We start from the raw sequence: 23,427 nt of genomic DNA, 5'->3' as shown, positions 1-23,427 counted from the left end.
CGGACCTCCCCCGCGGGCAGCCAATGGGGAGCCGCTCGCCGGGCGGATCGAAAGGAGCGTGGGCCAATCCCCAGGCGAGCGCGGACCGGGCCGCCAATGAGAATGAAGAGGAGGTGGGATTAAGCTAATGGCGCCCCGCCCCGGGAGCTCGCTACGCAGCCTCCCGTCGGAGGAGGTCGGTTAGTGCCCGTGGAAGGGGCGGCGGCGCGGAGGGGCTAACGGCGGGGGGGCCGCGCCGTGCCGTGGCGCTCCCCGGCGGAGCGGGGCTGGCGCGGCCGGGGAGGTGCCAGGCGGGGCCGCGCGGAGGGGAGGCGCCGGGTCGCCCCGTGCGGGGCTCGCCGAGGGAAGCGCCTGTGCGGGGGGGACCCGGCGCCCGCGACGACTCCCCTCAGCCGCGTCGCGGGGGCGGCCTGGCGGCGGCGGCTCCCGTCCCGCCGGAGCGCGGCCCTCTCCGCCCCCTCGCCCGCGCCTCCTTCCCTTACAAGGCGGCGGGAGCCGCGCCGGGGGGAGCCGCCCTGAGGGAGGCACCCGCGGGTTCCCCGCTCCTCACAGAGACGCGCCCGCGGGGCCGCCCGGCGGCTTCCCGAGCGCGGGGTGGCGCCGCGTCTACAGGCTCCCGCGGGAGCCCGCCCGCCTCCCGCCGTTCCCGCGCCGGTTCCTGTCGGCGGCTGCGCGGGGCGGGGCGCGGGGCAGCCTGTGCTGCCGGCGCGGCGTGTCCGTTTCTGCGAGAAATGCCCGAAATCGGCCTGCCCGCCTTGAGTCACGGAATGCCGGCGCTTTGCTCCTTAATGCGTTCGGGATAAAGGCCGGCTGCTGGGCGGGAGGGGACGCTCGTGGGTGACTTCATTGTTGTCCAATTGAAGCGCACGTCTTCGGGGAAGGGCAGCGGGTGCCTGAGCCCGTCACGGAGCCCAGTCCGTGCACAGGGCAGCAGCAGATGGACCGCGCAGTGTAAACACTCGGGTCAGATCCTGTGCGTTACTGGCAGTCACGGCACCCGAGGCCTGTCTGTCCTTCGTAAGAAGGAGTTTGTGAAAGAAATACTACTTCCAAATTTTCTGAAGCTGAGGGGACCTCTTTTTTTTTAATCTGTGTATAGGAAGGAATCGAGTCAGATGTGATTTGAAGAATGAAGAATTTGCAGTACTAGTTTGCAGGTAAAGCTAGCACGAAGCACGTTTCTTGGCGCTCCTGGCATTTGGGGGAGAGGAGGGGCCCGTAATTCCCCCTTCGGAAACCCATGCTATCTTACAGGAGGAAATACATGCAAAATGTTTACCTTGGAAAAGTGCCCTCGGTACATAAATCTGCTACTTAAATACTGTATTAAGTGTGGTTGCGAAGGCTTGAATACACACTTCATTTTAAAATGTGACACTTGTCAATAACATGCTTCTATAATGATTTTCACAATCTATAATGTTATACTTCTAAAAATAAACATTTAAAATGGGAATCATTTCAATAATCCTATTCTTCATTTTAGGTTTCTCAGTAATAGTTTATGAAACAGAGCTTGTTGTGAAAATGCAGAATTTCATCACCTGGAAATAGAAGTGTTGCTATAGCCATAGCTCTGTGAAAAATAACTTTGAAAACATACATCACCGTTATCCTCAAGTATCTACAAATTCAGTCACACTCTTGCAAAAAAAAAGTTGGCTTAAAAAAAAAAAATTGTGCAAGTTGTTTGTCAGCTTGACTTTTTTTTTCTCCTTAACTGTAAACAGAAGTTATTTCCTCTTTGCCTATTGTTTCCTATTTGAGCATCTTAACTATAGGTACCAAAATACACACCCATTTTACTGCTCTTCAAGTAGTTCATTCTCTGTGTTGGGAGGAATGGAAAAACTGCTGTTCCCTATTCTGCCTTGGCCAGAAAATTCTCCAGTCCCCACTTTGTTTGTTGCCAGGCCTTTGGCCCTCACCTGGTGATTCAGGATTCACCGTCTTCCTCACCGCAGCTGGTCTCCAGGCACTTTGCGAACCACAGGCAGCAGCAGGAAGGTTGGAGACAGCCTTGCTTTTCATTTCCTGTTTCCCTCATGATCATTTTATGAGGAATTCAAGGAGTTGCTGATAGATTTGTTTATCAAGCTGAACAAGCAAATATTCCAACTGTTTTGATGAATATTTGAAAAATAGCTTTTAGGAGAAAATTGTTAATATAATACACAAGAGTGAGGTGTGGACCATTGACAGGACACGGGCTGCAAAGTTCGGAGTTAGCGTCCTTAATTAAGGTTGCAATTTGAACCTGAAGTAACATCCAAATTAATGGCAGACAGCTTCTTTTGAACAGATCTACAGATGAATAAACGCTCGGTTAAAAACAGTATCTAGGAGAAGTATTCTTGTATTGGGATTCAAGACTCAAATCTGGTAACATAAAAGTACTCATTTCTCTACTTTAAAAGGTAGAGATTCCCCAGAGCTAGCTATTTTCATTGGATGGTTTGCACCAAACATACTTCAGTTAAATGCGAGATACGTGGAAAAAGCCAGCATCTTAAAAAAATGTTGGCTGACGATCTGTTTGATATGTTAAAGAACTATATATCCTTGGGCTGAATCTGTTGTTTGGATATACTCCAAATTCTGTGTTACTCTGTATGAGTTACTTTCTGGATTTACATGAGTTCTAGTATGAAAATGTTTATTAAAATGTTTTCGATTGGTTTAAGGTATCATTAGTTTATTAGTTGAAAATACTGCTTCCGTGACTTGGGCTCTTTTTTGTTAACTAGTAACATTAAAAAATAGGAAGACAAAGCTTTGAATTCTTTAAATAACTTTAAAATAAATACTCGTCTAAGTGCGTGCTTCATTGTACATTCATAACAATGGAATACACAGGGATATGAATTGCGTCACTTCATTCCTACACAGTTCTTCGTAATTTTACAACTATGCAGCTAGCAAGAAGCATCTAAAATGTATGCAGTTGCTTTGAACTCTACACCAAGATTTGTGCTTGCAGTAGCAGATTTTTGTACTGGGTCTGTGCACCAGGTGCATTATGTACTTCTGAATTTTTGTCTACTTGTTCTTTTGGTTTCTTAATATTCTACACCTATTCAGTTTTGTGCTCAGTGTCTCATAACTCAGTAAAATGTGTTGCTCATTTAAAAAAGAAAAAAAAAAAGAAAATGAGGATGGAGAAGAATAAGAACCCAGTTCTGCTTCTCTGAAACAAGCAAAACTCCCATGTCATTTTACTTTGGAAAATTATTCTACCAACTATTTTAATTCTTTTTTTTATAACTAGAGGAAGAAGAGACTTAGACAATTTGGAAGATGAAGTTTGTTTGGGGAATTCATCGTAATGCACTGGCATATTCCATGACTACATTAGGTGCTGGAATGATGAACAGTATCTTTAACTTCTACTACGTTAAACTTTTCCTAAACCAATATAAAATTTCAGAAGTAGCATTTCATCAAGCGCAGGTATTGTACAGCAGAATATTTTGATTTCCATGTTGTGCTATGTGTCTGTATTACCATAACAAAGTTATTTTTTATTTATAAATTCACTTTGAATGCATTGCAAATAGTTATACAAATAATCCATGTTAAATTTACTTAATCCATAAGCAATTGAAGGCACTTTTGAAGTGCATTGTGTACAATCTTTAGATTAAAAAATCTCTGGACTTCTATAGGCTGAAAGATCTTTACCTTTCATAGCTTGAAGTAATGTACTAAACCGATCCTGCACCTCAGCTTCATGGATATGTTTGACTTTAGTGCTTTTCTGTGGACTATTTAAGTAGTTAAATACTGCCTTTATTCTGCAAGTCATTATCCATGTGAGCAACTCTTGAGCACCTAAATAACCTCCTGAATGTAATGGCCCAACTCATGCTTTGAATTACTTGCTGTAAGAGTTTGTGAGATGAAAGCCCAGATACATAAGCTTTTGAAGAAGTGAGGTCTTAGAGACAGGGTTTTATTTCAGCTAGAGTTGGGCACCTTCCTGCTTATTCAAATTTGTTTTTCAAAACTCCTCATATACTGTCAACATCTAGATACCTTTAAAAATTTGTTTCTGAGTCTGTTTTGACCTGGCAAGCTTTCATCTCTTTTTATTCTTTGAATAGAGATTTATTTTAAATAAATACAATGTATGTTACTTGTGTGTTTGCACAGCCTCTGCAGAAAACTGACACTAACGATAAATTTTGTTGTTTTTTGTGCTTGTTTGTCACAGGTGGTATTTATGATATGGAATGCCATTAATGATCCTCTTTTTGGGTATATTCAAGATAACTCCAAATTCGCATGCTGCTCAAGGCGTCAGTTTTCAATTTTATATGGAGCTCCCTTGTATGCATTAGCCTTTTTGCTTCCTTGGTTTCCGTGGAAACATTATGAGGAAGGTGACTGGCTAAGTGGTGTTCACCTTATTGTTGCTTTATGTGCTTTTGACGGTTTGCTTACGTTTGTGCTTCTAGCGCAATGTGCGCTCTTCGCAGAAATTTCCACAAGACATGAAAGTAGGCTTCAGCTTATTAAGTATAACCAAGTAGCAACGTTAATCGGATCAACAAGCATTCTCTTCTGTGGTCTAATATCAGATAACATGGAGAATTTTGCCTCTTTTCAGGCTTTTACTGTTTTGGTTGCAGCATTAGCAACAGCTTGTATGTGTTACACGGGCAAATACAGTACAAGTCAGTATGAACAGAGAGAAATTCCTATGGAAAGTGCTAATCTAGAAAATGGTGATGGAGCTCTCTCCTGGTCCTCTGTAATTTCTCTAACCAAACAGATTATGGCAGAGAAAAACTTTTTATTTTTTGTAACTATGAACTTCTTCCAAGTCTTTCACCTAGCCTTTTGCAACAATTTTATGATGATCTTTGCGGATAATCTCATTCCTAAGGATGTCCTTTCCTCCTCAATAAGAAGTATCATGTATGGAGCAGGCTTTATTTGTCCTCAGGTAAGCAGTAATGCTTTTTTTTGTTTCAAAAGATGAAAAGATGGTGTCTTATTAATTCTCAAGGTATCTGTTTATACCATTTCACTGAACAAATGCTGTACTTGCAATAAGCTATTGGCCGTACTGAGAAATAAAGCTAGCTCACCAGAGCTCTAAAAGAGCAAAGTGTCTACGTGTACAGGCGAAACAAATACAAGAGTAGGGTGGTGAGAGAGGACAAGCAAACAAGCCGGTCAAGTGTGCAAGAATTTGAAATGGGAGTGTGCAAAGAGGGACTGTTTTGTGTGTTACAGGGTTTATAATAGCTCGGTACAAAGGAATGGGAAACGGGGTCAGGATAAAAAGTTCCTAAAAGCAAAATCTGTAGAATTCTGCCTTCCCCTCTCTTTATTTTTCTCTTTTGTCTTCTATGATGAAAAAATAATGTATTCTTCCAGAAATTTCCCAGAGAAACTGCACAAAACCCTGGAAAGTTATTAGGTATTAAAAGCAGTCTTGAAATACGATATCTCAGTCATGGGAGCTGAAGAAATCTGTAAATAGCTGCTTTTGGAGAATGATACATTAAGATTTATTTTGCTGTCTGCTTTTGTGATCAGCTACATTTAGAGGGAATGGAGAAAGATGAAATTGCAAGAGCCCAGTCAGAGAGGGGGGAGGAGCAGTGAACTGGAAAAGAGAGAAGACCCAGACTAGTAATCTGTGAGAGCAAGAAAAGCACCAAAAACGTGTCCCACAAAACAGAAGTGTACTTATTTGCAGTAAGCAAGAAAATTCTCATTCTAATTCCCTTCTAACTTCTTACACTGGATCTTTAAAAGCTTCTGCTGCTTTTACTACTTGTTGGATTTCTCGAAAACTGAGTACCCTGCCTCTCATCACAGGTACAGATGGTGCTACGAATTTCTGAAAATCAGCCTGTATGCTCTTTAAGTTGTAATGTTTTTTAATAACTAAAACTTAGAAGGAGATATGTGAAAGTGCAACTAGAATACACAACTGAGAATTTCAGTAACAATTTTGGCTTTTGCTTGTATAATACAGAAGAAATGACTTTTCTCTCCTAAAAATACTAAGCATACCTTCTTTCTTCCATAGTTCTTCAATATCTATCCTTTCAACTTCTACCCTTACCACAGCTTTAATAGGCTTTTTTTATAACTCAAGTAAATAGTTAGGTGATGAACTTCTTTGGAAGTGCATCAGAAACTACAGAAATTACAGAATTAGGACAGCTTCAATAATTTTACCCTCGATGGGTATTAGTCACTACTGTTGATAAAATCAGTGTGACAGTGTAAAACGAACAATCTTCCAGAAAACGCATTTCTCTCTGCTCCCCAGAGACTCTTTGTCTAGAAGGTCGCTGAACCGTAGAGAGTTTGCTGTGACCTTATTTTTTTCTCAGGTTTTGTCCCTCTGAGCTCAAGATATAATAAGAGAATTATCTGGTGGCAATGTCCTGAACTTCACTTACTGGAAAAGAACCCAACCCATGTAAAATAAAGCCCCTTATGAATGTGCTTCAGTGGCCTGTACTAAACTAGAATACGGCTTCTCTCATGGGTTCCTTCTTGCAGTGGATGCAAGAATAAGACCTGCCTACCAGGGAGACTGTTGCTGAAACAAATGCAAACATACTTAAATGTAAAGCATCATTAAGATAGTATTTTTCTTAGAAATACGTAGTCTTAGAAATATGCACACTGTCAGGAATTTTCTAAATCATAAGTATTCCTGACACAGGGTTATTTCTCAATTATAGAGAGACAAGGTCATGGGTTTTACAATGACGTGCATTATAGAATGCCTTACCATTTCTAATATAAGCGTGTTTCTGCAAAATGCCTGAAAATAGCCTGGGAGTATGTTTAGTTTCCTTCAATCAGATTGCCTTACTATAGCAACTTTTCAGATTTGTTTTACCTGGTCTTTATACTACCTGCTAATTGGTTTAAGTAGAAAACTTGAGCTGTTTCAAAATAGTATTTGGCACAGTCATTTCTATCTGACAGTAATGTCCTGGTCTTATTCTTTGTGTTAGTGTTTAAATATTGGAACAAATGTACAAGGGGAATTTCTTCTTGTTCTTAAATATTACTTGACTGTTAAGCTGTTCATTTTGGTAACATAGGAGGAAGGAGAAAATGTCCATCTCTGCAGGGCTTGAGAATCTCTCTTAGGTGATGGTGATGAGGACCACGTACATGTAGATAGTGATAAAGGCTTATATTAGTAATGAGAAAAGCATCATGCATTACAAAATGTCCCCTTTAAAATGGAAAGTGAGAAAGGATATAGAAGAGTTTGCACTTTGTTAATAATATAACCAGCACTTATTAACAGTTTTGTGAATTTGCCCATCACTAGCTTCTAGCATGGATTATTGCTTGCCAAGATTGGCAGAATTAAAATGCAGCTACATATGTTGTCCACTGGCATCTGCCTTTTTCTACTTAACTGTAAAGTCAATAACTTGCTTAGATCAACTGTCTTGGTGAGCTTGCTTTATCAACTTAAAGGTCATGCTGAATATCTATAAATGTCAGTGAAAACAGATATAATATTAAAGAAAATTTGATTCTCCAAAAATACTTTTGATCAGCAATTAAACTTCAAATGACAAGATGCTTGGTTTACAGTTAATACACTGCAAAGTTAATTATTTAAGGAATATCAGACATAAAGATCATGGGCATTAAATAATAGTTAGGAAATATGGGAAATATTTTCCTCACAATATAGTAGTGCTCAGCTGATTAATTCTGAGTAAAAGTAGACCATTCTTACCTTGTAGAGGTAGCACAGGATGATCCAATAAGCAGTTCTCTTTGTTCGGTTTGTATTTTTTATTTGGATGGTACTTTAAGTTTATAGTATCTTGTGTTTGGTCCGTGCTTTAAAGCTCTCCTAATGCTGAAATACTGTGATCTATCTTTTCCTCACATATATGTATATATTATCTTTTCAGTGCCTTGTTCTTCTCAGTCATGCTTCATTGAAGAAGTTTGGTTATTACAGAATCATCTTGTTTTCCTTTTACTTAGAAGGAATAGCTGCTGCTGTAATGTTTTTTCTAGGGCCAGAACACTATTATCTTTTGGCATTTTATCTCACAACAAACATGTAAGTAAATATATTTCCTTATTCATAGATAATGCTTAAATAACAGAATGCACACTTTCTTTTAATAGCTGGAAGATTTTGCCATTCTGTTTATGGTTTCCTTTCTGTTCTGCTTTACCTGTCAGAAAAGTTGTAACTCCAGTTACAACTTTTTCAGTTTTCATTTTACTCTACTTCAGCTTTTAATTTCTGCTTAAAAAAATAAAATAAAATAACGGTGAAATAAATACAGTAATTAAGGTTTGCAGCCACATGCCTCCAGCCACGTATCTACTTTAACGTGGGACAAATTCAGATTCTAGTGAAGCAGAATCTCATTCCATCCACATAGACCTAGACAGTCTCAGTAGAGGAACTCTTCGGAGACTGTTTCCTGTGAAAGCTCAGATCTCATTTAGTATTGCATGAACACTTGCATACTGCACTGCAAAACAGATGCTGGTAAGTCAGGTATCCATTAGCAAACAATACTAAGTCACAGTTTTCACTGGTACCGGTGAAGTATGATGCCCAGAGGTAATAGTTGCCTAGATGTACATTTTGACATATGGAAACCTTATTTAAAAACGAAAAACTGTTTGTATCAGATCATTGTTAGAGCAGTTCATTTTCTCTCTTCATTTCCTATTTCACTGCTTTCTTTCTACATGTTCTTTTCTACCTTCCTTTTTTTTCTTTTTGTTTCCTTTTCCTTCTTATTTTCAGTATTTCAGTCATGGGCTACTGTAACACTGAATTGTGTGACCAATAAATTGAATTTCATTACCTACATATTTTAAATGATGAAGATATATATGGATTTCCCCAGGAAAATCTTCCAAGGAACCTAAAGACTGTATGTTTAAAGTGCTAAATGTTCAAAGCCTTTTGTAAGTAGAACTTAATCACATCAAAATTTAACAAGATATACAAATCCTGTGAAATCCTAATAGTTGAATTTATGGTTTCATTTAGTAGTTAAGAGTTAGCTCTGTGTGTATGTCTGCTTAAATGCATATATAATGTAAATACGTAAGTAGAAATGTATATAAAATTTTTACTAGTCTAATCTTTCTACTTTGAAATTTGTCTTTGATACAGTCTTTCCAGTCCTTTTTGTGTCCTTTTCAGATTTCAAGAAGAAATATTCACTTGTTCTTTCTTCTAAAGTTTCATGTAATTTTAAAAACTTAGTACTCATAATCTCCAACAAGTATTTGTAACCTTTTACACCAGCGTCAAACTAAGTAATTTTGGAATTCCAGGGGAAAAAAGGAAAAAAAATAGGTTTCCATATAGATTTCCAATTCTCAGTTACCACAACAGAGCTAATAATGCTTTCAGAACTGGTATTTAACCAGATATATCACCATATTTTAGTGAATGTTTCAGCTTTGTTTGCAGAGATGTCAACGTGGTGGATGTATGTGTTAGAATGTCAGGTTACGCATCAGTTAACATTTTTTATTAAAAAAGTGTATAAAGGAGTTATGAAAATCTTAAATGTTTTGTCTTTCTTTAGGGTAATTGTACAAGCCTCATTTAGTTTGTTCAATCTGCCCTTGGCAGATATTGTTGATGCAGATTTAATAAAACACAAACGGAGGTAGGTTCAGTCTTAACTGTTTTTCTTTAAATACTCTAAAATTGCCATGTTGCTCTTTTAGTAAGTTAGATTATGTCAAAGTAAAGGCAGCAAATGTGAGACATCTTGGGCCCTCAACACACAAGTACTTTTTGGAAGAGCAAGTCAGCATAAGTAAAGATAAGAACTTGCGTACAATTCCCTGCAGTTGCTTCAGCAGAGTAATTTAAGCAGTTCATTAGGTCATTTCTAGTTTAAATTATACTACAGCAACACAAGCCCAGTCCTACAATCTTTTTGTGTTTACTCTTGTTACCTTCAATAAATTTATTCTGTAAGCCTATACATCTAATATTACTTATGGAATTTTCTGGATAAGGCCTTTCTAACATGGAAAAGGCATTTTGAAAGTTTTACCTCTGCTACTTACAGTACAAGCTTCAAAGTCTAAGTTGTTGCTGTTATCTCTTTGAAATAAAAATCAATAAAACCTGATGTGACATGACATATTACAACTCATACATCTTTTGGATTTTTATGAAAGTGCAAAAAACTTCCTGTCACTTCCATCAATATTTATATTAGTGCACACTCAGTCTTGGTCACTGTGTTAAAGGACTTAAACGTGAAAACTTCTGCTTTCATGGAGGAAAAAAAATTGCCTCCTTTTCATGCCTAATGCATGCAAAGTCTTAAATTGTCATTATTTTTCCCTGTTCTGTTCAGTCTGTCTTAGCTTCAATAGTTACTCACTGCGTAGAAAGTTAAACTTTGTGACCAGCAAGAGTCTTTTTGGAATTGGGGCTAAGCTCTATGTACCCCAGAAGTTTATCATGGTAGCATTCACATATGAACAGAATTTAAAGAATCACTATTATAATTGATTATGTATGCTAGTAAGTTAGTGTTGTGCATTTGGGTTCTTTTTCTTTTCCCCCTTAAATATTTTAGATCACCGCTTTCCTCCATGGTTTTTGGTACCAATGCTTTGTTTACCAAGCCTGCACAGTCTTTGGCTCCAATGCTTGTGGTTACAATACTAAATCAATTTGGATATGAGAACCTCAGCAATGAAATTGCTCAGCCTGATCCAAGGTGAGTTTAAAAGGGATACTTTAAATCATAGAAATTAAAGTGAAATAATCCTGTAATTCTAAAAAGCAAAGTAATATGCAGTTAGCTTGCATCAACAGTGCTTCAAAAAAATTTCCCCTTGTTCTCTTATCTGTATAGAAATGTCTTCTAGAATTTTTTAAAGAATAAATAATTTATTAAAACAAAATCTATGAGGATATCTACCTAGTTCTGAGGAAAAAAAGGATACATTTCAGTAGTTTACCATCTGCTGTTCTACTGTGGGGGGGAAAAAAAAAGTTTGTGATCTTCTGCCACTTCTTATGAAGACGATTGTCCTAGCTCCTATGTTTTGTTCACCTCATAAGCTTACCTCCTACAAATATATAATTCTAACAGGACTTCATGTAAGATATATTTTGTTTGAGAGAAAACAGTATAATCACTGGAGGGAGGGAATTTGCTTCAAGTATGAATATCATTTTGGCTTCAGTATTGTTTACCATTATAACGATTTCATTGCAGTCCCAGGGGAACTTTACGCACAGTGTAAAACGGCTGTTGCCACCTAGCATATTGGCTTTTATAAAAACAGTCGAATATGGAGTTAGTACACCAAAAAGATCATAGGCTATTTATTTAAGACCAGCAGGAGGAAGTGAAAACGTAAGGATTAACTGAAGTCAGAAGTAAAAGGCAAGAATCAGTCTGAGTAGGGCTTGATTTAGAGAATAACATGGATATTCTGAGAATTAGAGTTTTCCTAAATTTCGAGGAGAAATACATAAAAGACAATTTTTTATAAACCTTCTTGGAGATAGCTCTTGAGGGAGAAAAGACTTGTTGTGTCCCCACTGTGGCCAGGAGAAGGTTTCATATATGAGGAATTTTCTAAAAAATAATGTACAAAGAGGGACACAACATAGAAGGACAAGAGCTATTCTTCAGAAAAGCATCCTGACGTAAGCGAGGAAGGCTTAAGATTGAGGCTATGCGTGAGAACAGTTAACTTGATTTTAATGCGTTCTGTGGATAGCCAGCCAGCCAGTGAGAATATTTGAAGAGCATGTGAACCTCATTATACTGTCAAATAAGATGAGCGATTTTTGCAAAAGAGTGATAGGTTGAACTGGATGCTGGATATAAGAGGACTGAATATATTTATCTTGATGATTCAGAAAAATTTAGATCTGAAGTAAGGAAACTGCAGTTCCAATCCCTTTCAACCAGAGAAATGATCCCTTTGTGGATGGAATTTAAATCACAGTAGTTCAAGGTTTGTTTCCCAGTAGGACTATAGCAACGATACATTTCTTGTATGTAGAGTTGAAATGCTTTGAGTTCTCAGTCTCTAAAACCTATGTTTTTACTTGAGTCGTGCTGAAATTTGATTTATTCCACTAGGGCAAGGAACAGCACTAAAGGTACAAAACTGAGATCAGTTAATCAAAGAGCACCTGAAATATAGCCTATCTCTTGCCCATTCCTTCAAAAAGAATTTTTTAAATATGAAGCATTCTGCCTGTGTTTTCTGTATATGTTTGTGTGCATGTACACGTCAGCCTTCAACACCAAACTGGACTGTTCAAGGCTGTCCTTAGTCATTGACATTTGTTCCAACTTGTTCATAAATCCAGCAGAGCCTCTCTGGAGAAGAAATATGAAAAATGCAGTATTAAAAATGTAATTTTCTGGACTGGTCAATGTATGCTTACTTACCCAGTGCTTACTTACCAAATGGACTACAACGTATATGTCCATAAAGATCAGACTACCCAAGATTGTTTCTAGGGAGTCAGTTTGCCCATGGTAGTGCACTTTGACCATTGACTGAGCTAAAATTACTAATACATATTCAAACCCTATCACTTGATCTCAGATTTCAGCCATAGGCAAACTGCTGAAGTACACTTGCCTCAGGACAGAGCCATTCTTTGGGGATAAAATAAAAACTGGATGCAGGAGATCACTTAAAATACACTTTTCAAAAAGAAAGACTGTACACATATGAATAATACATAATGAAGTGTTATGACCCATGCCAGTACAATCTCAGCTGTCTCCTTCTCTCTCTAAAGCTGACAATATCTATTAAGTGCTCTAGAAAGCATTTACTTTTATTAGGTGTAGTGGTAGTGAATTGCAGAGATAGCATAAAGAAGCCTTTATTTTGCGTTACCAACATGTTTGGGCCATGAATAAATATGTCTTCGAGTTTTCACCAGTGCTGTTTATTGGGAGAAGAAGACAGATGCAGTCCAAAGCCAAAAACTATTTGCTGAATTCTCAGCTACTCATTTTTCCTTGAACTTAGAGTTGAGCTATAGCAACAAAGCTCCTGTACTTAATTACAGTGGAAATACTGATATGTTAGTTATCAATAGATGAGCAGTTGCTTCCTATATACAGCTGCGTTAGTTTCTTACAGCATTTATTTCACTTACAATGCAAAAGAATCGTAATGAGATGTATCTTAGTATTTGTATTTTGTTTGGGGTTTTTTTGTATGTTATATGGTGTGAATGGAGAAAACTATTAGCAGACCATCAGTGGTCTCCTTTAGTAACAGTTCAGATGCATCCCTTGTCTTTCTCTACAGCATCATAAGTTTGAACATTGGCTTTTGTGTTCTCAAGAGCTTTGCAAGCTTTTACTGTAGTAAAACACTTTCTAGCAATGAGTTTACAGTTGTCAAATTATGAAAATAAGCTTTTCCGCTTGTTCACACTGATTTTTGTGTAACACTGTCATTTCATTTCCTCATTCCTTTGCTGAGATGTTGCTTACCAAAGGCTACAAGGAATGCCTGAGCACACAAACTTTTTGAATGAATTTAACTTGCATATAAAAAAGGTCCTAGCTCATTTAGAGGGGGAGTTTTTTCCCCATACTTTTTCCCTTGTACGTTTGATAGCATTTTGTTGATACCATTCTCCCTTCAAAAGTGGGCTTCATAAATATTGAGACTTTGGTACTCTTCTAGTACACTGTATCAAAAAAGCTGTTGATCAAAAAACACCTGCTGAGATAAATCATATGCCCTCTGATTCTTACATCGCCAGAAAAAAGTCCATACGATGACACTGCCTCACCTATACCTTCTCCTCATTCCAGCTAATGACATTTTGGTTCTTCAGCTACGTGATATTAAGACTCCTTGACATTCTCCATGATCAGGGCATTGCGTTACTGTTTCATTACAGTGCAAAACTAGAAGTTGCCAGTTTCTAAGCTTTGCTTGTCTTTCGATGCAAGATTGTGTGAACAATAGGCGCACACATACTCTCTGCCTCAGTAATGAGTTCATGTTCCTGAACAGCTTATGAGGGCAACTGGCATGTTCTGACTCAATTCTTATTCCAAGATCATTTGATCATTGATCTGATTTGAAGATCATTTGAGACAATAGTTCATCGTCACTTTGGTGGCTTCTGGTAGGTTGTGTTCTGCAGGGCAGGCAAGCTGATAAGCCAGCAAAGAGGTTTCATGCAGAGTATAAAGATCTAGAAGAGAAGAAACTTTGGTCACTTTTTTGTGTTTCATTAGTGAGGTATCATAACAATTCCAGGCAGATGGTTAAAATTCATCAGAAATGAGAAAATGCTTATTGCTGAACAATGATCCTGGTACTGTATTAGACCAGGCATTCCAGAGACCTCTTGACTGTCCTTACCTTCCTCTGTATTGAAGCCTTTGAACTGACCATTAGCATCAACAGCATCTTACTTATCAGTACCAGTATTTACTTCTGCCTCAATATTAGTATCTTCTTAGCCATCAGTGATGTCGTCTTCATTAGGACCAATCCAGGTATCTCTCATTTTGCCTCTGGTATCATAACTCTGAAGTGGGACTTTTCTGCTATCGACAGTGTATCTCTCTTCCAGAGGTTTTCTGGGTTTTTGATATAACCTTTATCACACAGGAAGTTGGCCCATATATATGCTATACATGATGCTGTATACATTACGCATTACATTCTTAGAGAATGTAGTAACTGCACATCAGTTAAGCATTTTGTAGTAGAAGGTAGCTTAAGAAGGTTTTCTTTTTTCTTTTTTCTTTTTCTTTTTCTTTTTGCTGTGATATCCTTAAAATATGAGCAATAGCTTGCAGGATAGAGTGGTCTTGGTCTGTTTTTTTATTTTGGTCCATCATCCCAGGTAAAACCTTACCTATCCCATATGCTCGATTTCACACCCCCCCCCCCCCCCCCCCCGCCAAAGGAGAAGATACATAGTTTAAAATCTCCCTCTTCTGGAGAGCCGCTGCAACTACAGTTACCTGCTCAAAAAATGGGCTTTTTAAATTCATTCTTCAGAATGAAGTTAGGTCACAATAACTCTTCCTTTCTTACTAGAGGCCCTCTGAACTGTTGGTGCATTCATGCTGAATAACTGGACTACATCACATTCTATTCAGACTACTATTAGGGCATTATGTCTAAAATGCAACAAGTAAGTTTAATGAAGATTGTATTTTTTATTCTTGCATATGCAAAGAAATGACTGTATACGTGGAAGTTTCAGAAGTTACTGGTTCATCTCATTGTTATGATGAAGTCTGAGCTTTGCTCTTGATTTATCCTAATCCCTTAATGATATGTTTTCCCATTCATTGTACTGTATACTTTAGCTATTTTTCCTAAATAGTATCATCAATAGGTAATATTTCCTTAAACCGCTATTGTTCCGCTAAAATCAAATCAGGATTGCACCAGTGTAACTCAGTGATTTGGCAGATGTTTGGGGTTTTTTTTTCCTCCTTGATGGCTATGTATAAATATGCAAGAATTTTAGTATTGAAAACTGCAGTCAGAACAGGCAAAGTGCAAGCCCCAGCATCCTGCTAACTGTGCCTTTGTCTTGCTCTCATCTTTAGACAAGTAAGTAGTTTATCAATGGCCTCCCTGCTGACCCTGCTCCTAGCGTTAACCAGTGGCAGTTGTGATGGTGGTGTGCATGACGTGGGCCCTTGTTTACTTGGAGATGGACTGAAAGTGCAATTGAATGCAGACCAGTAAACACCCTCCAAGTGACAAATTACTGTCACTGCCAGTAAACATGGGCTATGGACCAGTGCCCTGCTAGTGAACAGTTCCAGTCTTAAATTCAATTGCCCGAGCTATTAAGTCATTCAGTTGTAAACCGGTGGGGTTTTGTTTTCTTACTTCGCATTAGCAAGTACCTGATGTACGATGAATGCTCGTTGTGTGAGGGTGTATATGTACTAAGGAATAAATCTGATTTATGTTGGAGGTTCTGAGAAATTTTATGTTAAATGCAGTGAGAGGTGGATTAAGTCTTTTATGATTCAGAGTAACCCTTAGATTTTATTCAAAAGCCTGCTCAAGTTAATGAGTTATTTGCACTGACTTCAGTTTTTTTGGATCATGTCCATAGCTGTTCTGCGAGTCTCCCATCTCATTCTTGAATGCCAAGAAAAGATAGAAAATAACTTAAACTGTCTCTTGGAGAGAAAGTTCATTTAGAGGCTGTTTCTCAGCTTGAGTTCACTTTCTTGATATTTAAGTAACTACAATCCAATAATTAACAGAATGCCAGTAGATAATGATTCCAGCTACTAGCTGAATGACTAAATGTATGCTTTGAGCTGTCAGAAACCAGACTGTTCATAAAAGAGGATTTATTTTACTCATATATTCTCCTCCTTGATTCATAGTTGTTGATGCGCTCTTTTATCTGTTATTCCTTAGAGAAGATTTAGACCAGAAAATACCATGCATCCATAAGAATAAAACAGAATCTCAGTGTTAATTTCACATGTATTATATTTATGGTTGAAATATTCTTGTAATCATTTATTTTAAAACAATAAATGAAATTAGTCTTAATATTTTTAAAAGCCCATTACACCGTAACTGAATTTCATGCATTAATCATGACTTTTACATAGCACTTAGCAACTACAACAACTTACTATGTGGACAACTCATTAGCAAATGTTCAATAGCAATAGTATAGTTAAATAAAAATAGTTTCATATTATAATGTTTGCCTCTGTTTTCTGCTTTTCTTTCTCTTTCAAATTTTTCAGTCTTACTAAACATTTTTAGATGTCCTGCTCTATAAGTGGGTTATGTTGCTTTATATTCATTTCTATATTACGTAATACAGATGTATACTAAAGCAGAGAACAGGATTTCTTAGCTTGCCTATGGTATCTTAAAATTAACCCTTTGTGTGTTACTTATTTCCTACTAACTATTATGAAAGGAACAAGTAGCGTAAGATATGTATCCGTATGTAGAATCAGAAAATATAATTGAAGCATGTTTGATGTCTGAGATACTTAGTTAAAATTGATTATACACAGTAATGTAATTGAATGATTTTTTAAAAATTTTGCCATGAATTGACTGTAAAAGTCAATTCTTTATCTTCTTCATCTTGAAAGGTGTTTTCATCTTCTCCACCAGTTTGTTTTTAGGTCTTCATGATGCCATGTTCTATTTGATCTGTCTGGTTCCACTTTGCATTGCGGTCATACAGATTCTGACGTGGACTCGTTTTTCAATCCAGAATAGTCATTTGACAACTGCATACTAAATATTTAATAGTTGGTCTGTAAATGTTCCGCTGAACTGTACACAAGAGATGTAGTATGTTTTAAATGTGAAAAAGCAAAATTGCATTGAATGGACTATTAGACCAAAACATAGTTTGAGCCATTTCAATAAAGTTGGATTCTTCAGAGTGTGTAGAATATCACAGAGATTCCCATTCAGCCTTAATATTCTGAGGCTGTGCAGAGTTTTTTCTAGTTGAGTTGTCATTTGAATGTGACAGGTGTGTATAAGACAGGGGAGATGTGCTTTTTTTCCCTAAATGACTAAATAAATTTCTGGTACATACTGGTCACTGTTAAATCTTTGAAGAAAGGATATGGCAGATGGTAAAGGAATCCCAGCCCAGCACCTGGAACTCAATGGAACTGCATTTTCATAAGCTTACTGAAAGGTGGTGGATTAATTCTGCTGTACCTGATAAAATGGCACATCTCTGAAGTTTGCCAGGAAAAGCCTGGATGGACATCCCTCAGGGAAGGCAGGGAGACAGAAAAATTTAGTTGGTATTTAGCTGGCCACATCTTATGACAAATCTGTCAGCTAGTGGAGGAAGAGCCAAGAATAATTAATTGCCTTGTAAAAGTCAGTGTAAGACTAAATAGGAAAAAGATTAAAATGCTATTCAATAAAGTGTTGCTGATTACGGAAAAAGCTCCATACTTCTTCTTTTGAAGGTACTATATTGCAGTACATTATACAAAATGTCACTGTGGTAAGAAAAGTATTAGTATGCAGATGTAGTCATGTTCAGTTAGTGGGACAAATCTAAGCACACACATATTGGATGGAACTGCCCGCTTAGTAGTGTTGGATTGATGGACTCATTTGATGTGATGACAGATGACATTAATTTCTGATTTATCCTTACCAAAATCTTTTCAGTCTTAATCTTTTACATAGATCCTGTGATTTTTATAAAAAAAAGTTCTGTTTGACATCATTTAGAAACATTTATTTCACACGTGCTGTAATGATAAGATGCATTAGTATGTTTACACTACTCTTGTTTAATAGATTATCTTTTTTCCTCTAATGTATCCAGTGTTAGATAATCTGTCTTGAGCAACAGTGGTTTTCAAATTGTGTAATGATAGATACGTTAAGTATCTACCATCGCAGTTTTTTCTTTGTTTTGCCTGGTGAAACATAATTTTAGAACCACCTCTCTTACTGAGTGCCAGTTACTCGAAAGTACAAGAAGATGCATTGTATGTATCTAGACTTTTGGTGTTGACCCAGCTCATTTCTGAGGCTCTGCCTTTATCATGATAGGTAACTTGGAAGAGGAAGGAATGTAAGAATTTGCTGTGCATTTTGGTGGACACTGGCATAATTGAGTTAAGAGGTTTGAGATTTGACATATCAGTCTTGGAAAAAATAGCTATTCTTTTGTGCCTCATTTTTTCCATTTGCAGAGTAGAGGCAACTTTGTTTCCCTGCTTTTTCTAACGTGTAAAATGCTTTCAAATGTGAGTGAAAAAGTGGGATATCATTGTTAAATATTATTTAAAATCCAAATGAATCTTATGATATGAAGATTTATGTTAAAATGTAAGAAGCCAGAAATGTGATGAAGTTTTAAGTTGCATTTATCTGTTTTTATCTCTGATTTGCCAGAGATACCATTATTGATTTGCACTGTAGATGCTAATAGCATTATGCACACGTACAAGTGTCATATGTATTTGCATATCCAAAGAATATTTATAAAAATACTAGAACAGACACAGACTGCATGTTTACGTTCTGTATTTTAAAAGATGCACTGCGTTGTCTATATGAATTTTCTGCCTGGTGGCGGTAATCTATTTTTAAAAACCAACAGCATGATTTGATTGTTAGCGAGGAACCCCCGACATTCTTACTGTTTTGTGGATGTGCTTACTGAAAGAGAAAAATCTGAAGAAATTTACGTTAACATAGTCTTTGATCCATTATATGAAACTATTTTCTCCCTGACCATTCCTTTCAAGGTGGTCATAAATAATTTACTATATATATATTTTTATGTAGTTTCTCTGTCAGTATTTCCTAATTTTCATGTGTTTGTCCTTTTTCTTACAGAATATGTATTTTCTGCTAGGAAAAAATGTTATTGCTTCATAAATACAGTGTTTCTTAGATGACTGTGTTTATTAATTTGTGCTAATATAAAGTTATTAGAATACAGTGTTCAACTGGGAAAGTACCATGCTATACAACAGGAAAGCTAATAAGCAGCTTTAACAGTCAAAAACATACCAAGAGCTCTTTGAAACGGTCAGAATCAATGTCTCTGGAAAATGTTTGGTAAAGCTACCATTTTATTTGCTCAAAAAAGGAGTAAGGGGTGACATGACTGAAGACATAGCTTGAATAGCCTCTTTAAACCGCTGCCTCTTCAGAATTAAGATAGGAAAAGTAAATAGTCAAAAATTTTTAAGTGAGACTGCCTTAAAAATGGGGGATTAACTGTGTAGAGTAACTTCATTGAGAAAACAAATCCTAGAAATACAATACAAATAATTTAACAGGTAAAATAGGAAGTAAATCTGCAAATTACTAGAATATGCTAATCTCCCTTTTTCTGTCCTATTTCTCTTGCTATAAGGACAGGAAAAAAGCACCTTTCATCACATCAAGGGTCATACCAAAAGAGAGCTGGCAAACTGGTTGAATTCAGGCAGTAGTCTTAATAGAAGAATTAGCAATAGAAGACTGACAATACGCTATGATTGACATTGCTTATTCTCCATTTCTCAGCCATCCACTAAACTTTGTTATCCTTTGCTAAACCTACATGATTGTTTTTGGCCATGAATCGAGTAAAGGATGATCAAATGCAAAAGTACAGTGTCTTGCAGCAGCTGGTTTGTCTGCCTTCACTCCCCATTAGGTAGTAGTATCTGAGCTTGAAGTCTTCCTGCTGGAAAAATGCCACAATTTAATCTTGGTAATTTAACAGTGTCTGAAATAGCCTCATAATTGATAAAGAGGATTTAAATGTGTATAATATAAAATAGGAAATGTTATGATAACTTCATGGAATGAGAAGCTTGATGCTTGAGTTCATAGAGTTTCTGTGCAAATTCTCAGAATTTAGATCTTAATACACAATGAATTTTATTTATTGAAAATCAATAGTTAAAGGTGTCTATTGGATTTAAAAGGATAATACCTAATAAACACTAAAGAATGCTAGTCTAATTATATAGTAGTAATATAATGTGGTTAATGATAGAGTGAAAACATTGAATAAATGACAACAAAAGTATGTAATTTTAAGTAGGAAAGAATTAGATTTATGTTTTGTGGAGGTTACAGTCCTGTCCCTGTTCTCTTCTTGTACAAAATGACCTTCCCAGTCTCCTGCTGTGCTGATTTTTTGGAACTGCTCAGTAATTCATGAATAATGCTATGTTGACATGGTTAGTAGGATGTTTACATTTGAGTATAGTTGTATAGCTTAATGGGGGCTGTCAGGAAAGACAAGCAGGAAGGGAAAGGAACAGTTAAGATAAGCCACATCTCCACAAATACTTATGAGCTCTTTCTTACAGTATTATGCCAGCTCAGGAAAAAGCTCAGTAATACATGCAATCAAAAAAAAAAATTCAGCAGATTTTATAAAGGAACCTAGAACATAGACTAGGGCAGTTGCTGGGAGTTGTCTTAGGGAGCTGGATGAACCCACAGGCACCAGGAGGCATGTGTGAAGAAAGTGGGCTTCCTAGATTACCTTAGGGAGAGGGGATGTTAGATAAGGTTGGTTGTTTATCTTAAAGCCCTCTTTCTGGTAATTATTTTCTTACTACTACTTAAATAACAGAAGCAAAGGTTGTTTTATTGCTCTGCTTGATTGGGAAAATTGCAGATAAACATCCTAGAATACATGAGGCCGTGGAGCTAGCCCTGTAACTGTGAGTTCCACCCCAGAAGACAAGGTTCCCTGTGATCACCACAAAGTGAACGCAATCTTGTTAAAAACACTCCTTTACAAGTAAGTATTCGAATCTTGATATGTTTTGGACCTTTTGGATCCTTGGCATTAAATAAATTATAGAAATCTTTCCAACATGAAGAAGTATCTAAAAAATTGAGGAGAAACAAGCAAAAATTTTTTTCTGCAAATCCTCCCCTAACCGAGTTAATTGCTTTGAATGAGGTATGCATACATTTATACAAAGAACAGTTTCCTGAGATTGTCCAGCAGTCGATACAGGTTATAATTCCATCAGCATATGTGCTGTACATCATGACAGTACATCAAAATTATTACCTAAATGTGCATGAATAGTACATTTTTTTATAGCCTGTCAAGAGAAAAATATGCTTAGTATTCAGCTATCACAGTAGAATATTAATGACCAATCTAATGCGGGGTATGAACTTTGAAACATCTCATTAAAACTTAACCAGGTTGTATACTAACAATACAGAGATGAAAACTAGCATATTTCTTAATTTATTCAGCATGAAATTCATTATATATATTTTTCCTGTGATAAAATTATGATATATTTCCATGTGAACAACATGCAGCTAACTTGAAGCAATTTTATTTAGTGGTTTACACATTGCAAGTAGATGTCTGTTTAAAAAGCAACAAATTTAACTTTGTCATTTTGGATTTTGATTATAAAGCTGTTTTATTCCTGGGGGGGAAATAAGCTAATCTGTCTTTACAAACAAGAACATACATAGAAAGGAGAGTCCTGATCCCAAACCAAATAAGAAGTAGTAGACTGAAAAAGCATCTTGCTCATCTAGCTATTGGAGAAAAATGAATCTTTGTCTGGAAAACTGTCCAAAGCTCTCACATCAAAAACTTTCCTCAAGGAGGCTGAACATCAGTGAAAATAAACCGAACAGAAAAATCCTCTGGCGATATTTTGTTGTTGCTCTGGTTTTCTTGATTTCCCAGGCTAAGCAAGGTTGGATTTTATTAGTGCTTGATCAGAGGATCTTCCACACAGAAGGCAGGATCCTGTGGTGGTTTGACTTCGTGTCACCCTTACCAGGAAATTAAGGGGCTAGACTCCAGCCTTTCAAATCTGATCAAAAGGAAAGATGCCAATTGCTTGTGTTCATTAAGAAAAAAATCTCTGAGAGACTAGAGGTGATAGCCCTGATGCTGTACTCAGCTGGAATTTGATTAACGAGATGGGCTTTGTCTAGATTTTCTTTCAGCTGGATGTGGTATTCCTCACTTTCTGTGCTACTACCATGAATAACCTATGTTTATTAGAACATAATTGGGCACAGTGGTGTAACACCTAACTGAAACCCACAAAAACTAAGGCTTTTGTCCTAGTAAAGGCATAAGCTACTGTATTAAATGCCAAAAGCCTTTTATCCAGCTTGACCTGTCCCAGATTAAGATGTTTTGATAAGCATTGTCTGTTCCAGGCTGTCCTTTTTCTGGGGGTATTAGCTGCCTTCAGAACACATTTTCATCTGCCGGTCTCTGCCGTGCCCCCACGCTCCCGTGCACAGAAACGGCACGCAGGAGCCTGACTCTCGAGTGCGTGTTTTCCTCCCTACACACTGGCTTCTTTCCTCTGCAGCACACCCCACCGCCTTGGGAGGAAATTCGGGAACGCAGTCGACCTCAGATCTGCCTGCTCTGAACGGTGACTGTGCTCCTGCCGTGGAACCAGGGCTGTGAGTTTGAAGAGACCTTTTTAGGTCAAAACATTGCAAGAATTCCACACTAGCGGCAGCAGTTTACTTTGAGGTATTGCAAAATAGTTATTTACAAGAAAAAATGCAATGTTTGAGGACTTGAAGCCAAATTTTATATTAAAGAGGTGTAGGCTTTCCTCTGTGTGCACACACAAGTCCCTTTGAAGTGCGAACTCTGTAGTGACCACTTTATCTTCAGATGGTTCTGTTTGGGGGTTTGCACACGTCGCCTCAGTGCCCGTTGACCTTAATGTCAAGAATTTCTCAAACTGAAGAACTAATCCCAAAATTGTACATGGTAATGGGTGGCAGAAAGCCCAGGGAGTTGCCCGGCTGGAGGTGAGCCCGGTTTCCGCCTTCCGCGACGCCTCGCAGCCAGCAGCGGCCACGGCCGCCGCTCACCGCCGGCGTCACAGGGCAGCTCGTCCTCCCTCAGAAACACCCCCCCCCCCCCCGTTAAAA

The 23,427-nt window shown here is 37.8% G+C and overlaps 1 protein-coding gene across 5 annotated transcripts; it reads left to right on the top strand.

Annotated features, from left to right (window-relative positions):
- The first annotated feature begins 110 nt into the window (after positions 1–110).
- LOC112992885 (transmembrane protein 180-like) lies at positions 111–23,097 on the top strand. 5 transcript variants are annotated; one of them, XR_010391604.1, is made up of 9 exons: positions 111–175; positions 1,100–1,157; positions 3,269–3,450; positions 4,214–4,948; positions 7,920–8,074; positions 9,576–9,659; positions 10,590–10,733; positions 21,155–21,280; positions 22,848–23,097. XR_010391604.1 is itself a non-coding variant. In XM_064520263.1 (8 exons), the coding sequence occupies exons 3-8, from the start codon at positions 3,298–3,300 to the stop codon at positions 21,156–21,158; spliced, it is 1,275 nt and encodes a 424-aa protein (XP_064376333.1). In that variant the 5' UTR covers positions 111–175; positions 1,100–1,157; positions 3,269–3,297; the 3' UTR covers positions 21,159–22,171. The 5 variants fall into 5 exon arrangements, 4 of the variants coding, with proteins under 4 accessions (XP_064376333.1, XP_064376334.1, XP_064376332.1 ...); XM_064520263.1 differs by lacking the exon at positions 22,848–23,097 and having other exon boundaries at positions 21,155–22,171; XM_064520264.1 differs by lacking the exons at positions 21,155–21,280; positions 22,848–23,097 and adding an exon at positions 18,574–19,424.
- Positions 23,098–23,427: the final 330 nt, after the last annotated feature.

The sequence above is a fragment of the Dromaius novaehollandiae genome, chromosome 14 (assembly GCF_036370855.1).
Source record: "Dromaius novaehollandiae isolate bDroNov1 chromosome 14, bDroNov1.hap1, whole genome shotgun sequence".
In the NCBI taxonomy this organism is placed as follows: Eukaryota; Metazoa; Chordata; class Aves; order Casuariiformes; family Dromaiidae; genus Dromaius; species Dromaius novaehollandiae.
This window is presented reverse-complemented; position numbering and strand designations above follow the sequence as displayed.